Source organism: Grammomys surdaster, unplaced genomic scaffold, assembly GCF_004785775.1.
Source record: "Grammomys surdaster isolate TR1022 unplaced genomic scaffold, NIH_TR_1.0 210, whole genome shotgun sequence".
Classification (NCBI taxonomy): Eukaryota; Metazoa; Chordata; class Mammalia; order Rodentia; family Muridae; genus Grammomys; species Grammomys surdaster.
The window spans coordinates 1,700,586-1,717,592 of NW_021604655.1; the positions used below are offsets into that span (position 1 = coordinate 1,700,586).

General features: G+C 44.5%; 1 protein-coding gene across 3 annotated transcripts in view; it reads right to left on the bottom strand.

Annotated features, from left to right (window-relative positions):
- Flvcr2 (feline leukemia virus subgroup C cellular receptor family member 2) overlaps nt 1–17,007 on the bottom strand; it is a 61,465-nt gene that overhangs the window by 18,941 nt on the left and 25,517 nt on the right. For all 3 annotated transcript variants that reach the window (XM_028771852.1, XM_028771851.1, XM_028771850.1), the window contains exons 2-3: nt 8,601–8,742; nt 5,333–5,473 (exon numbers count right to left, since the gene is read on the bottom strand). In XM_028771852.1, coding sequence (XP_028627685.1) covers nt 5,333–5,473; nt 8,601–8,742 — 283 coding nt within the window. The remainder of the gene's footprint in view (nt 1–5,332; nt 5,474–8,600; nt 8,743–17,007) is intronic.

Consider the following 17,007-nt stretch of genomic DNA (forward strand, 5'->3'; position numbering starts at 1 on the left):
GGAAGGAAGGAAGGAAGGAAGGAAGGAAGGAAGGAAGGAAGGAAGGAAAGAGATAGATAAAAGAGAAAGGAAAACATATTAGATATTTCTTAAAACTGGTGTTTGGCTTCAGAAATACAGAGGATGGAAGACTAGACCAAGACTCCCAGGTGGTGGGGTTCACATGGAAGAAAAGGAGCCCCAAGACCATGAGACTGCCCCTTACCCACAGCTACTTAAGAACTTCCCAAATCTGATGCAAGCCAGAATTGCCTGAAAGACAGGCCTCCACCTCTGCTGCCTGCATCTGAATCCCAGAAGAGAAGCACAGAAAAACCAAACCTTTAATCAAAGATGCCACTGGATTTTCTCTTTGAAGTAGATTCTCTCTTGTTGTGCTGGCTGGCTTTGCATCCTATAGCACAATACCTGGGAGAATGAGCTTTTAGGGAAGAAAGATTTCTTTTGGGTTTAGGGTTTCAGAGTTGGCCCCACTGTTTTGGGCCTGTGACTGGCAATGCCCATCATTGTATGGAATCTGCAGCGAAGCAAAGCTCCTCAGCCTCACGACAGCTAGGAAGCCACAAAAGACAGGAAGGGTCCAGAGCTCCACTATTCCTTTCAGAAGCATACTTATAATCATCTTTAACCCCAGGTCCAGGCGATTCAAAAGGGCAAGCATGGTGCACATGTATACATTCAAGCAAAGCATTCATATTCATAAGATAAAAACAAATCTTTAAAAGTTATATTTTTAAAAGTCTGCTGGAATTAGAATCATGTATGACCACACTCAGCCCCCTTCTCTTTCTCCTCCTGTAAGATTTATTTTTAGCTGGGAATGATGGTACACGCCCTTAATCCCAGCATTAGAAGGCAGAGGCAGGTGGATCTCTGAGTTCAAGGCCAGCTTGGTCTACAAAGCAAGTTCCAGAACAGTCAGGGCTACACAGAGAAACTCTGTCTCAAAAAGCAAAACAACAAAAAATTGTTTTTATATCTGTGTTTTTTGCTTGAATATATGTATGTGTACTACATGCATGCCTGGTGCTCTCAGAGATCTGAAGAGGGCACTGGATCCCCTGGAACTGGAAGTTATAGATGCCTGTGAACCACTATGTGGGAGCTGGGAACCAAACCCAGGTCCTCTGCAAGAGCAATGCATGCTCTTAACCACTGAGCCATCTCTTCAGTCCCATCAATTCCTTTTTTGAATTAAAAAAAAAATTAATCACACCAGTTGGAGGTGGTGTACTGCTTTAATCCCAGCACATGGGAGGCAGAGGCAGGTAAATCTTTGAGTCTGAGGCTAGCCTGGTCTACAGAGTGAGTTCTAGGACAGCCAGGGCTACACAGAGAGACCCTTTCTCAAAAAAGTCAAAAAAAAATTTAATTACATGCATTACATACAAAGTAACGAACTTCATAGTGGTTTTGCATATACATAAGTCATTGTACTTTGTTAAACTCCTTGTAATCTAGGATCCTATAGGCACTTGAAGATCCCTGTCTTGGTCCCTCCCACAAGGTAGAATAAGGGTAAGACAGGAGAACCCCAAGGGAAAGGGGGTCTCAAGTAGAGGCTCCCAGACCAGATGTCAGACACCTGGGACTGTGATGTAGTACACACCTGCCAGCAGGCATGGAAATAGCACGGAGAAGCTTAAAGCTTTTCAATATAGCTGACAGGCTCTACAGAGACCTTGAAAGAGCAGATTCCAACAACTTCCTGCATTGTTTTGGTGACACAAAGGCCACTGTTCTTACTGCTACTCAGCCATTTTTCTTGACTATACACCGCCTACAAGGTGACAAGAGCCATTAGCAGTCCTGGGGGAGGAGAATGACTGGCAACCCTGCTTCCACCCCAGCATCCTTGCTACTGCTATAGATATTCAAGGAGCACTTCCCTCGGGCTGTGGAATGTAACTTGGTTTTCAGAGTGCTTGCCTACCGTGAACTAAGTCCTAGTCCCCATCACCACTTAAAGCAGATGTGGTGGCACACGTCTGTAATTCTGACACTTGGGTCATAGTGGCAGAAGGATCACAAGCTCCAGACAGTCCCCAGCTCATTCTAGGCCAGTCTAGGAGTCACAGGACCCTATCTTAAAAAAATAAACTAAAAAACTACATTTAAAAGACTCTCCTATCTATCTATTTCCTGAATTATCACTTCACCAAATAGATCAGGAGGCATGCCTAGTGTCTAGTAGACCTATAATTCTAACTAAAGGACAGAAACACAAGCTACCAATCATATAAGAGCAGAAGGAGCTGCTTTGTACCCCCACAGTGTGACCCAGAGCTTCCCACCCCACGCTCCCCAATAACCAGCAGCAGCACCCTCAATACATTTAGTTTATTGCATGCTTTCATAGGTCAGTGAGCTGACCCTGCCACCCACAGCCTCCAGCACTGAGGACCCACAGCTCTACACCGCACCATTGTCCAGCAGGTACCACGAGCATTAGCTTCAGCCACAGAAAATACATAAGCACTAATGTCTTCCAGAGCCATAGGGCAGGCCTCAAACACCCAGCTGTCAGAAGTAATAATGTTAACAGCCATCAGACAGATGCAATCAAGACAGGGAGCAAAGTAAAAGTTCTGAGAATCATGGAATCCTGGGCCCGGAAGGGAACCCATAGGCATCCGGTTTCATAGTCTGTGTATAGAAGCAGTCCTCAACTTATGGGTCACGACCCCTTTGGGGATCGAATGACCTTTTCACAGGGGTCTTCTAAGACTGTCAGAAAACAGATATTTACATTATGATTCTTTTTTTTTTTTTGGTTTTTCGAGACAGGGTTTCTCTTTATAGCCCAGGCTGTCCTGGAACTCACTCTGTAGACCAGGCTGGCCTCGAATTCAGAAATCCACTTGCCTCTGCCTCCCAAGTGCTGGGATTAAAGGCTTGCGCCACCACCACCCGGCTTACATTATGATTCTTAACGCTAGCAAAATTACAGTTATGAAGTATCAGTGAAATAATTTTATGGACGGGAGTCAGCGTAACATGAAGAACTGAATCAAAGGTTCATGGCACTACGAAGGTTAAGGACCACTGGTCTGGAGCCTAATGCTCCCCATACATCTATCTCCTTGCCAAGTGCTTGGTCCTACCTATGCTTTATACTACACAGTAATAGGCAGCTTATAACTGCTTTAGTTGGACATGTCTAGAGGTTGGAGACTTTACTGGGGATGAATTCAGAGGCATACTTAGAATCGAGAAACTGAACGAAATGAGGGAGAGGCTGCCAGCTTTGGTGTGTGGTGTAAAGCAGTCTCTCACCTAGTACCTCGACAACTGAGGGTTTGGAGATAAAGGGCATTGATAAACCTTAATATACTATTGTTATTTAATTTTAATTATTTGTTGTTTTCTGTGTATGGGTATTTTATCTGAGAGTATGTCTGCAACACGTGCATGCCTGGATCTGGCGAAGAGGGTGCCAGATCCCTTAGGACTAGAGTTACGGACAGCTACGAGCCACTGTGTGGGTGCTGGGAATTGAGCCAAGGTCCTCAGAAAAAGTAGTCTCTTAACTGCTGAGCCATCTCTCCAACCACTTTGGCGTATAGTGTTAAGTACAGTTCTGTAAGGAAATACACAGGCAACTGTAGAATATGCAAGAAAATGCTAGCTCTGGAGGCGAGCATGAGGGCACATGCCTGGAGCCCCAGCTACTGAGGAGACTGACACAGGAGGCTCACAGGAGGCTTTGTCCAAAACTTAGGTTATGTAACAAGAGAGAAAATTCAAGTTTAACAACCATGTTTGGATTCTGGCTCTGCCACTTGCAGTGCTTAGCCTAAGTACCTAGTCCCTCTGAGTTTCAGATTCTTCCTCTGTTAAATGGGGATATTTACAGTGTTCCTCTCACATGGATACAGTAGGAATTAACTCACACCAGATGGCAGTGGTGTTATGAAGGAGTGACTTGAGCACCCACAGAAAACAGGGAGTCACGGCCAAAAGAGTCTCACTTCAGTTTGTCTTGTCAAACCAACTTCATATCTTTGTTTCACAGGTTACTGAGTGTGTTATACACTTGATTTAATTTTAACTTTATCCAGGAGTTAAGTGTTCAAGTGTAGGTTGTGAGGCAGTGCACTTGAGCAGATCTACAACTTCTTGAACTAACAGTGACCATTCGTTAGACTGGAATCCTCCTAAAGGACAGGTATTTTGAATGCTATGGCCTTGTTCTTTTGTTTTGTTTTGCTAGTCTCAAACTCAGTGATCTGCCTGCCTCTGCCTTGCAAGTGCTGGGACTAAAGGCATATGCCACCACTGGCCTGGCTATGACCTTGTTCTTAACGTTCTTTGATCTTAGTTCTGATTAAAGATTGAAAAGAAGACACCTAAATCAGTGTTGATAGGCAAAGGCAACACACCAGTCCGAAGGTTAAAATTTATCATACCAAAGGCTCTGAAAATGAAAGGAAAAGGAAATGCTGGGCATTGATGTTACAAGATGAGGGAGAATCAATTGCAGAGTAAGCTGTGTGGCAAGACTGATTTACAGTTACATTCATTCACTCACTCATTCATTCATCCATCACTCCTAGAGTACCCACTATTTACCATGAGGAACTACACAGATAAAAAGGCAGTAATCCCTGTGGGCCCTGAAGGGTATAGAAATGCCACAGGAAGACCAACAGAGTCAACTAACCTAGACCCTTGGGGCTCTCAGAGTCTGAACCACCAACCAAGGAACATACACAGGCTGGACCTAGGCCTCCTGCACATATGTAGCAGATGTGCAGCTTGGTTTTCATGTGAGTCCTAAACAACTAGAACGGAGGCTGTCCCAAAAGCTGTTGCCCATACGTGGGATATGTTCTTCTAGCTGGGCTGCCCTGTCTGGACTCAGTGGGAGAGGAAGTGCCTAGCCTTGCAGAGACTTGAAGTGCCAGGGTTAGGGGGACACCCAGGGGCATCCAACCTGATCAGAGGAGAAGAAGTGAAGGAATGGGGAAGGATTATGGGGGGGGGGAAGTGAACGGGATGTAAAGTGAATAAGTAAAAAAAATTAATTAATTAATTAATTATTTTTTTTAAAAGGCAGCAATCCCAATCCACTTGCTGAACTCAGTGTACCAGAGAGCTGGACTGAGAGGTTTTATTTTAAATCCTAAGCATTAAGATGTTAGAGAGAGAGGGAAGATCTCCCACAACTGCTGTATAGATGTGATATCAAGATCAATAAGCATTTGTCAGAACCTGCAAGGAAAAGAACAGCTTTTCCAGAGTGGACCTCTCAACATATGCAGAGGCCCCAAGGTCAACCTAAACCACCCAAATAAGAAACACAGACACATTAGACACATGTATGCCTTACCATAGGTGATGACCAGCAGCACGAAGTTAAGGTTCTTGAAGAGTCGGACAATGGAACTTAAGTATGAAGCATCAGTGGTCGCCAAGGCATAGCTCAAGGACTGGGCCCTACTGGGAGGGTACTTGGGCTTCTCCTTGAATACTGAAAGGAAAGTAATAGAAACAATGGGAAATCTCTGTGGTCCCATCCCAGGGGTACCAGCTGCACACAGACACAAGCTGCCTCCACCATCTAGGGAGGGACTGAGATTGTAAAAGAAATAACATTGTTTCCAGAGAAAGCTTTCCAACTCCTCTTCCTAAAATTATTTCTCATTGTCTGAGGCTTTGCCCAAAATCCTTTTTTTTTTTTTTTTTTTTGCCTTTTCTTTTCTTCTTTTCTTTGGCAGTAGAGGGGAGGGATGCAACGGCCTCCAGCAGGAAGGCAAGTGCTCAATCTCTGAGCTACACTGTCATATTTTATTGCCTTTTCTTTAATAGCCCCTAGAGGACTGGAATCATTGAGCCTCCTAGGCAGTGTTCAAAGATCAAGGCAGCTCATAATACCTAGCAAATAACTTATCACAAAACAGAAGTGGGCACACATATCAGGGGGAGTGAAAGCTGGACTTTGGAAGGTCATGAACCCCGTGAGTGGCTGAGCTCCAGAGCTTCAAAGGGAGATAGGATGTGTGACGACAGAATCGCAGAGTCTGGCGCATGGCAGCCAAGCCATGAAATTCGAACAAGACTCTTCAAGTCTCGCTCTAGTTCCTCATGTTCCCTGAGTCAATGAAAATTACAATGGCGGAAGTTGAGAGCAAACTCCTTCTTTCTCCAGTGCTGAATGAGACTCATCTTAGGAAAGAGACAAGCTCCAGGAGTGACTGACCACTCCTGTGTCAAAGGCTGAAGAGAGACTGTAGGAAACCGTGTCATTTAGAGTCTAGTTCCGCACAGCTGGTATAACGTGACCCCACTGAGTGTCATTTGCCTCTGCAGGGCTGATGTGTTTAGCTAGTTATTTGACTAAACTGGTTCTCCCACATCATCCAAGCAAGGCCACTGACTACACCGCCTCTGACAAGCCTCCTGAGACCTCTCCTGGAAGGTAAGCAGTCTGCCTCCAGAGGAAGTTCTGGAAATGAGGTTGACTCTCCAAGCAGATCAAAGCACAACCACCCCCGACCATTACAGCTTTGACTTCAGAGCCCTGCCTCTTCCTTCTCCGATAATAGTTCTGGATAAATTCCCCCACTGGAATGTGCCATCCATTGTCTTGGCTGCTCAACTCCCTTTCTATTCGTGAAGGTGACCTAGGTCCTCAGCACCCGGTGTTGTCTCAACACCCATGACAGCTATGAACCAGTACTCAGATAAGCTTTTGTTTCTATCCTTCAGCCAACTACGATTTAATAAAATACCCAAACATAGCAATGTCCTACCACCTAGGTTTGCAGTTGCAAAGAATCAGGACCTCACTGGCCACGAACACAAGCATTTGGAGGCAGGCATGGTAGAATTTAAAACCTCAGTGGAACCAAGAGGCCCTGGGTTAGTTCATTCTTCCTTGCTTCCACTCACAGCTAGCTCCCCGCTGCTAGCCCTAGGGAACACTGTCCTGACTAAGCTACCTGGAATGAAATACCTTAGAGAGCAGTAGTATGAGATACACATTTAACTACGTGACTCTGCAGGTAAGCCAGCACACAGGAATAAACCTTTACTACCTGAGATTAGACTTTAGGGCAGAGGGTAACCTTTAGATGGGTGACTAACAGGCTAACAGGGAAGAAAACTACTTGGACATCTCTGAATCCACTGCGATCATATCACTTACATGGAAACAATGTTTCTTTTTTAAATTCTGTCGTTCACTTTTGTTGTGGGTTTGTTGATGTTTTGTTTGTTTTCTTTGACACAGGGTCTTCCTGTGTAACATAGGCTGTCCTTGAATTAGTCATCCTACTGCCTCAGCCTCCAGAGAGCAAGGATCACAAGGGGCCAGCCAAGAGGCATAAATAAGCAAATACTTGGATGAGTAATTGGACGTCTGTGTAAAATGTTAATAGCAGTTACCTGAGCTTTCTTGTTGGAATTTAGTTTTCAAGGGCAAATTAATGGTCATTCCTTTCTTTACACTCTTTTATTTTTAGATTTTCCACAGTGCATACATTACTCATATTAATAATAAGGATGAAGACATTTGGTCCCCAAGTATTCTCAGGCTCAGCTCAGATTATTAGCATCTGTGGGGCAATTTCTATTTTATAATTTCAAGTGTTTATAATTTCAAGTGTAGCATTAAACAAGCTTGGATTTCAATCCATTCCTGGACACTTGCTAGCGGTCTAATCTGGAAGGACTTCCTGAATTTCCCTCAAGTCTTAGCTTCCTTGATGAAGAGGTTCTACAAGGCACCTCATTCATTGGTTGTTGGGGACTAAATGAAATAGGACATTCTTGGGATTTTGGTGGGGTGTGGTGAGACAGGGTAGTAGCCTGGCTACTACCTGTATAGCTTTGGCTATACCATAACTTGTACTGTAGGTCAGGCTGGCCTTGAACTCAAAGAGATCCTCCTGCTTTTGCTTCCTAAGTGCTGGAATTAAAAGCATGCCCCAATGCATTTGGCTTATAATCAGACATTGTCAACAAAATGCCTATGACACTGGAGGTCCTCCTTGGGGCCTCATCAAGGTGACAGCAATCTACCTAATTCTTCTAATGAGATGGAAATGGAGAACTGGTCAACCACAATTAAACCTTTCCTGGGCTGATAATGAAGTACATAGTGTTGGTATCAGGCTCCGAACCCAGTGACATCACATCTAGGCGACCCCCACATCGTTGCCAAGGCAACCACCATACATTCCCAGAATCCATCTGGCTACCTCACCTTTACCTGGGAGACGCTACGTCACCGCCCATATAAAACAAGCAGAACCCCCCCCGACCTTGCTCTCTTCTTCCTCTCTTCTTCCATCTTCTTCTTCTACTTCTTCCCCCCACCGCCATCTTTGCCCTATCTCCTGAATAACCCACCCCCTTGGAACGTTTGGTCTGGTGTGGTCTGTTCGAAATTGCACGTGTGGACGTCTAACACATAGTACCAGTTAAAGCTGTATTAGGGACAATTTATTCCGGCTAAAACATCTGAAGACTGTAAAAAGCCCAGCCTCTAGTGTCTCTAAGTATCTGTGGTATTTAGGGCCATGTTCAAAGGGTGCCACCAGGGTTGACATAACTTCCCCACCCCTTACCCACCAGCGGCCTACTGATGATCTTACCAATGATGACAAGGATGAAGAGGAAAGTGGCCACACCTCCTATTATGTAGAACATGATGCTGATGTGGTAGGCAAGCTTTTCCTGGTCATTGATGTTGGGTACCAGAACAGGAGGGACCAAAAACCCAATTGCAATTCCAAGCTATGTAGAAGACAGATACAACCAATCAGTTATCAAACAGCCAAGAGCCAAGGGGCAAATTTAGAGACAACTATTCAGAAACATAATTTCTCAGGCTGGGAAATGGTTCAGTTGGTAAAGTGCCTGGCATGCAAGCATGAGGACGTGAGCTCACAGACCTAGTACCTACATAAAATCTGGGTGTGGTCTCATGTGGCTGTCACCCCAACAATGGAAGGACAGAGATAGATCCCTGGAAGTCATTGGCCAGCCAACCTAGCAAAATCAATGAACCGTCTCAAAAAAAACAAAGATAGATAATGGAAGTCACTCGATGTCAACATCTAGCCTCATGTCAACATGAGCACATACCCACATGAGCATGGATACATGCTATACACACATGTGCACATACAAAAAAAATTAATTCCAAACTTCCAGTCCTTCCTCACACACAAATCAGAATTATTTTCCCCACCAAGAGTCTTTTCCTTAACAGCTTGACTCATACACAGTTCTGGCCCAAAAACTATAGAGGAGGCTGGCTTTCCTTTTAGTGCAAACTAATGAGTAATGGTTTCCATATCCCCATTTCTGGAATATAGTAATAAAATGTTGACTTTTTTCTTCTTGCACTATTGAAATGATCAGTTTCGGTGAATCTGTTAGCCTAGTGCTAAGAGTTCAGTTAAAAACCATCTATAACCTTTAGCTACAGAGAGTATGTTCAGTGAGAGCTGGAAGTTGTCAGCCCATTTAAGAATTACACTTCAATTCATTGTGTAATAATTTAGCAACAGCCAAAGTTTTTGTAGTGTGAGGTCACACATGACTGTAAAATGGTTACACACACACACACACACACACACACACACACACACATTGGTGTTGGAGTGCAAATATCCCAGACCCTAGCAAATAACATAACCTGGGTGTCCCTGAGATCAGAAATGCTGTGATTCAGCAGTAACTAATATACAACTCCCAAAAGTCCTGCCACCCTCAGTTGTTTGGAGCCAGTCCAGGGCTTTCTCTTGGGCCTGGATATATGGAGAGGAACATAGTTTCTTGTCTAAAAACCAGGAACTTGCTTAGTAAAGTCAGTAATGGCCTAGGGCCAGGGCCTTGGGGAAGCTGATCTTTTGGATCCTGGGAAGTTACTTTGCCCCAATTTGAAGGCCTGTGGTTATCTGTCCCAAGGCCACCAAGTGCTCAGTCTGTAGCACACTTGAGATAGCCTGTGTTCCTGTTGTGCATCATTGCTTGGTTAGGTTGCTACTGCATCCGTCCCATTGTATGATAGTTTAACAGAATCTGATGGTCTGTCCCATTTCCCCCTGCAAACAATAGGTAAGATGCTGTCTTAATAAACTTGCTTGGCTTGAGCCATCAACTCATGAAAGACCTTCAGACCCTAGCTTTCCTATCTTCATTTTTCTCATTCCTGGCCTCTCCTTCAGGAATCTGTCAAAGGAAGTCCAGCCTGTTCATCCAGGTGACATAATACCAAGGTAGAAACTGGAGAGAGTTCATCAACTCAGGCAGCCTTGCTATTCCACAAGCACAGGATGAACAGGAGGACAAGAGCTCTTCTTCCTCACTGTCACGCCCTTCCACTGCCAACCTATTCACTTCCTTACATGAGCGTTTCCTCTGTCAATTACTGTCAATCAAAAGGCCCTAGTGGTTCCTAGCTTTGGAGTAGTCACAGACATCAGCAAAAGGCTGTGTGTAGGGACTGGAGAGATGGCCCAGCTGTTAAGAGCACTTGCTGTTCTTCCAGTGGGCCCAACTTCTGTTACCAGCAAGCATACAAGGGGGCTCACAATCACTTGTAGTTAGTGGTTGAATCTGATCCCCCCTCTTCTGTCCTTCATGAGCACCAGAATATACACATCACACATGCACACACACACACACACACACAAATAAAAATCATTTTTAAAAGGCTAACTGTTCATATCCTGGTTCAGTATATAATCAATAAATCAATAAATATATATTTTTTAAAATATAAATAGCAGAGTTACACTTATTAAAGTAGCAACAAAAAAACCTTTATGGCTGGTGATCACCACCACATGAGGAACTGTATTAAAGGGTGGCAGCATTAGGAAGGTTGGGAACCGCTGCTGTCGAAGGTGATTAAAAGAAAAATGCAACAAATAAGATAGATGGCATGTGATGGGATGCAATGATGGAATGTTATAGTTAAACCCTCTATACAACCTGGTTATTAGAGGCCCAGGCTACGTGACTTTCAGCTCTGCAGGCTAAAGAACTTACCCAGAGCTGCCCAGAGTTCTGCTCGAGTGGAGGTAAGAAAACATATCTATCCGGCTTCAGGCTAAAGCCTCTTCCAGTAATACAACATCAATGCCTGGAGAAGGGCCCCAGTGGGCAGATATTGTGCCCCTTGGACCATCACCAGCCACTCAGTGTCAAGGATTTGTTAGAGCTAAAGCAGGGGTAATTAATTCATCAATTTTGTTTTTACTAGCATATATTAATTCTAAGTAATGGGTATAATTGTGACACTTTTGTCTATATATAATATATATATACACACATGAGATTCTCAGAGGAAGTTAATGAGGCAGGCTTCTTAATGCTCACTTCCAGTACGTTCCGTGGAAGCCACCCACAGACGGGGACCTTTATCATATCCTCCCCAAGTTCTATTTGGCCTCTTAGAAATCCAGAAGTTAAGGTGGATCTTAGGAGTCCATTTACAAGAGTCAGGGAAGATTTAGTCAGGGAAGATTTGGGACAATTACCCAATACTCTTTCATTTCTAAAATAAAGATGACAATGCTTGGGGACCTGGGTAAGGTCAACATGATCCTTAGCCATCTTGGCTGGTATGACACACCATGTCTGGTACCTCAGTCTGGGCTCTGGCTACTCCATCCACATTTTGACCCAGGGCTAGTGGTGTTCAACCTGCACAGAGGGCTTCTCTAGCCAATGGGATGTAGACCCTTAGTTAAGGTGACAGAGAATGATGTGCTCTTGGGGCAACCCTTCTGCAGGAGCAAGGAGTTTTGGAGGTACTTTCCCGCCCAATGTAGAAAGTCAAAACAGATCTATAAGGGGCTGCCTCTTTGGGTTTTAATGGCTTTATTTTCCTACCTTTTAAGATCAAGGCTCAGTAAGAGCCTGTGACTGTTTCCAGGTTCACTCAAGTCATGATGAAATGACGAACAGATGGATGAATAGATGGATGGGCAGATAGACAGACAGACACTAATTGTTGGAAAACCTGTCTACACAAAGCTATGTGGTAACAGGTGTGCTTATTCAGTTCGAGGTTCGTACTACAAAATGAACAGTATCCACAGCAAATTAACCGTCAGGAATGAACATATTCTAAAGAGATACTTATGTGTCTCCATTCCCTAATAGATTAGAACTCCTAATAGAAATTAAGAATTTGCCCAGAACCTGTTATGCTGGCCCCTGGCTTTCTGAAGGACTTTGAGCATCAGCTTCTCTGTCCAGACTAGGTCTCTGGGTCTGTGTTAACATCTTGAGTCTCTTATAGCAGGATTAGATCCTTGTGGGAGTCATTTTATATTTCTATAATTACTTAACATGTGCTTCTCTAGCCAAACGAAGGTCCCTGAGAGGACAGGCCTCAAAGGTAGCGCATACCAGATACTAATCATAGCAAAATGTACAAAGCTTTCCATGGAATGCCTTTGCCTTCACAGCAGCCCCACAAAAAGGGAATCTATCATTGTCCACTTTATTGTTTGCTTTGGTTCTTTGAGGCAGGGTTTCTCTATGTATCTCTAGCTGTCCTGAACTATGCAGAACAGGATGGCCTTGAACTCAGAGATCTACCTCCCGAGTGATGGGATTAAAGGTGGGCCACGACCACCCAACATTATCCACGTTTCACAGCTGACGATCCTGAGAAGCAAAAATGTCGCAGAAGCTGCTTTGGGCCATGTGACTAATGGTTACAGAGCTGGATGGGGTTTCAACACACCAGCTCTGAATCGAGGGCTCATGAGCGTGCTGCCTATACTTTATTCCAGTCCCAAAGGAAATGTTTTTTAAAAAACATGGGACAAACCAAAGGATGGAGAGGCAGCCTGGAAGACTCAACTTTCATTTCCCATTTCTTTCCTGTCCTTTCTGGAACTTCATGGAAGATATCACCATGCTTTAGTAATGGCAATTGTCAAGGATGTTTAGTAATATTGACATTAGTAATGCCAATAGTCAGGGCTATTTCCAGAACATAGTTAAACACACATGTGTGGAGCCTAAAGTCTTTGGGTAGCTGGAAGAGAACACTTTGTGTGTCCCTGTCCCTTGTCCACTTGGTTCATGCATTGGATGAATAAAAACAAAGCCAGGAAACCATCAAGCTGCATGTGGAGCAAGACTTGCACACCAGGACTTGCACTGACATGGAGCTCCGTGCTGGAGAGCTTGCCTAATGCAAACAGGGCCTTGGGCCCATCGCAAGCACTGCCTCTCAAAGGACTCTAGTGGACTCAAGCACGCCAAACACAGGCCCGAGAATGGCAGACAGAGCCAACAAGTTTTGCTATTTACTTTTCTTCTCCTTGCTGAAAACCATTAGATTCCATTCCTAAAGCCAGCCCCCCCCCCCAAGGTCTATTCCTTCATTTGGCCATTTCTTCCTTCTGAGGCTGACCACCAAGGCCCACCTATCAAAGTACTGAAGTCCAGCAATCCAAAGCCCCCTTTGGCTCACCTAATTAACACGCCCAATCAAAGCAAACCAAGTCATCCTAACCCAGGGTTTCCCCTTTTCCCTTTACAAACTGCTATTCACCTAAGGGCCACATCTGCCTCCTCTCTCCAGACACAGTCCTTTGTGCCTCTGAGGTAAATAGTCTTTCCTCCACTCTCCTTGGCTCCTTCTCCTTTGTCCTCTGTCCCCTGTCTTTGTCTCTTATTTCCTGTACTTTGTCCCTCTGGGGCAAATAATTTCCTTTGTGCCGAGAACTTTGTCTAGGTGTGTCCGGTGCTCGCTCTGGTCCTTTCACCTCCCATCAAATCTTATAAAATTCATCATATTCTGTGTCATCTCTGAGGTCCACAGAACCACTGTCCCATCAGCATCCAAATAATCTGTTCTCATCTGCCATCAGTGAATCATTGTGTGAGTCACAATTCAGTCAGAACCCTAGCAATGCTACCCTCCCTGGTCTTGGCTGGTCATGGGGTCAGAATATTGACCAGACTGGAGACTCCAGGGTTCACACACACACACACACATACTCTCTCTCTCTCTCTCTCTCTCTCTCTCTCTCTCTCTCTCTCTCTCACACACACACACACACACACACACGCACACGCACACGCACACACACTCTCTCTCTCTTTCTCTCTCTCTCTCACACACACACATACACACAGACAGACAGAGACAGACACAGATATACACACACAGAGACAGACACACAGATATAGACACACACATACAGACACACAGATACAGACACACACACATAGACACACACACTCACACTCACTCTCACACACACATACACACTCACACACTCATTCACACACATACACACTATCAGGGAACTTTATATCCACACAGTAATGAGGGTTTGGGTCCACATGGAACAGAGAAGGAATGACTGGTCCCCATCTGAGCATTTAGTTAAGGTTCTAGGCATTTCATCTTCCTGACTTGTGCTGTTGGCAAGTTGGACTCAGTTCTTCTCCATCAAGAAACAAGGACTTTACTGGGTCCTGGTGACACACACCTTTAATCCTAGCACTTGGGAGACAAAGGCAGGAAGATTTCTGGGTAACAGGCTAGCTTGATCTACAGAGTGAGTTCCAGGACATTCTGGGCTACACAGAGAAAAAAACAAGACCCTCGACACAGTCTTAAAGACTCAAATTCATGTCTCCTTTGGCCACCTACCTTCTAGGCATTCCAGGATATTCTGAGGAAGATAATCTCACTGCAATGTCCCAGATCTGGGCTCCTGTGAGCTCACTCTTTTCCTAGACCCAGTCTCTAGGTTAAGCCAAATGCATTCCTTTGAACTTCAGAGTTCCCAGGAACTAGCTCTCTGTTGCTGAATCAAAGGTGTCCCTTCACTGAGCCAGTACTCCTTTCTGTAGGAAAGCCCTCTAGCTTTGAGGTCTGCCCTCAAGTCTGGTGTCCTATGATCTGATCTGATCTGATCTGGGTTTGCCGATGTATTTTATATATCATGCCTTGTCGTGCTACATTTTCATCAAAACCTTCACCTCTCTTGCTTTCTACCTCAGCACACACTACACCCCTCATCCCACTGCACTGTATGCATAATGCCACTTAATATGCATGAACACATGGGGGGGGCATGCATGCAAAGCAAATGTAAAAAGCATACTTAAAGGTCTTCTTTCCTTTCAAAAATCAGAGCTACACACGCAAACAAACATCAGATTGATCTTTATTTTAGATTTTTTTTTTTTTTTTTTGGTTTTTTGAGACAGGGTTTCTCTGTGTAGCCCTGGCTGTCCTGGAACTCACTCTGTAGACCAGGCCGGCCTCGAACTCAGAAATCTGCCTGTCTCTGCCTCCCAAGTGCTGGGATTAAAGGCGTGCGCCACCACTGCCCGGCTTAGATTTATTTTTTATGTATGAGCATATTTTTTGTGTATGAGCATGTGTGATTTATGTGTCTCACGTGTGTGCAGGAGCCTATCCAGGTCAAAAGAAGTTATCAGATAGCATAGAACTGGAGTTCTAGGAAGTTGTGAGGTACCATGAGGGTGCTGGGAACTGAAGCCGGATCCTCTGGAAGATCAGCAAGAAATTTCTCTTAACCACCGAAATCTCTCTAGACTTCATACAAGTAATCTTAAACATGTAGTATGATGTTCAAGAACAATGAGATGACCTAGTAAATGTAATTATGTAGTTCTGTGTACATTAGCAATGGCCTTACAATCTAAAGATTAAGCTGAAGCTAAGCTTACAGACTAGACAGTTCTTCAGGGAAGCTTGAACTGCACAGATAAAGCATAAGAAAAATGACTACATGTATGACCTTTTATATGGGCCCAAATACATTATGTTCAATTCCCATTCCATACAAAACCATACTAAGTACTCCTGGGGCCAAGTAGCTAGGCCCTGGTCTCTTAGGCAAGCAAAATGACCATCACTGAAGTGCCACCAAAGATCAAATCCCCGTGAGCAATTACATGAAGACGACTTCCACATTCTGCTTCTTGTCTTATAGAGGTGTGTGCGCCAGAACACCACAAAGATGGTGCTATGCAAGCCTAAACCAGTATAGGATACTGGAGCTATTAATATGTGGGCTGGCCAGATAGTTCAGCAGGTAAAGGCACTTACTGCTAAGCTTAGTGATCTGAATTTAACCCCTCGGCCCTATGATAGAAGATAGGAAAGTTGTCTTCTGACTATTACACACACTAATGTGCACCGCTACCACCACACCCTACTCCCCCCCCCCCCAGAAATAAAGGTAAACTAAAATTAAAACTGTTGCATACTCCTTGGCTAGTGATGGATAAACACTTACACCTGCTGTTGAGTAACTGACCTGGGGAAGTGGAGCATAATGGAGCCTCCAGGAGTCCACATAATGCAACAGAAGTCATTCTTGGACCTCTGGAAGGAATATAGCATGAGGTCCTGGGACAGACTGGGAAGACTGGGGTGGCTGCTGGGACACTGACCCACAGAAGAACTGAGAGTACAGGGCTGGAGCTTAATCCTGAGAATGTGCTCCCAGCCACCCAAGAATGCCAGGCAGCTCTGAGGGATAAGCCATGGTGTACCATAATGATCACACATGCAAAGCCTAGTCAGATGACTACATGTGAAATCCCAAAATCCAGGTCCTTGGCTTCTTTTGAAAAGGCCATTTGGAATTAAGGAAGTAGCAGGCTTTTATAAACAAAAATGAACCCATTGATTTATGGGAAATCACTCATGAAAGGAATTTGTGGATCTGAAGGCGGAACTGAATTGTGGGAGAACAGGGGAAACAAGGCCACAGCCAGCTGGTCAAATCCAGACTTCCCTAGAGCTCCACCGAGTCACCAGGTTTGTCCTCAGAGCCCGGATTGTGCTTGGGATTATGCTGGCTGGTTTACACTGCTGTGTCATTCTTGGGTTTCCTGGGTCCTTGAGAAGGAAGACAAGAGGTTAAAGGAAGTGATCCTCAACCTGTGGAGTAATGACCTGTTTCACAGGAGTCACATATCAGATATCCGGCCTACTGGATATTTGTAAAAGAAACTTTTATTTGCCAGATAGAA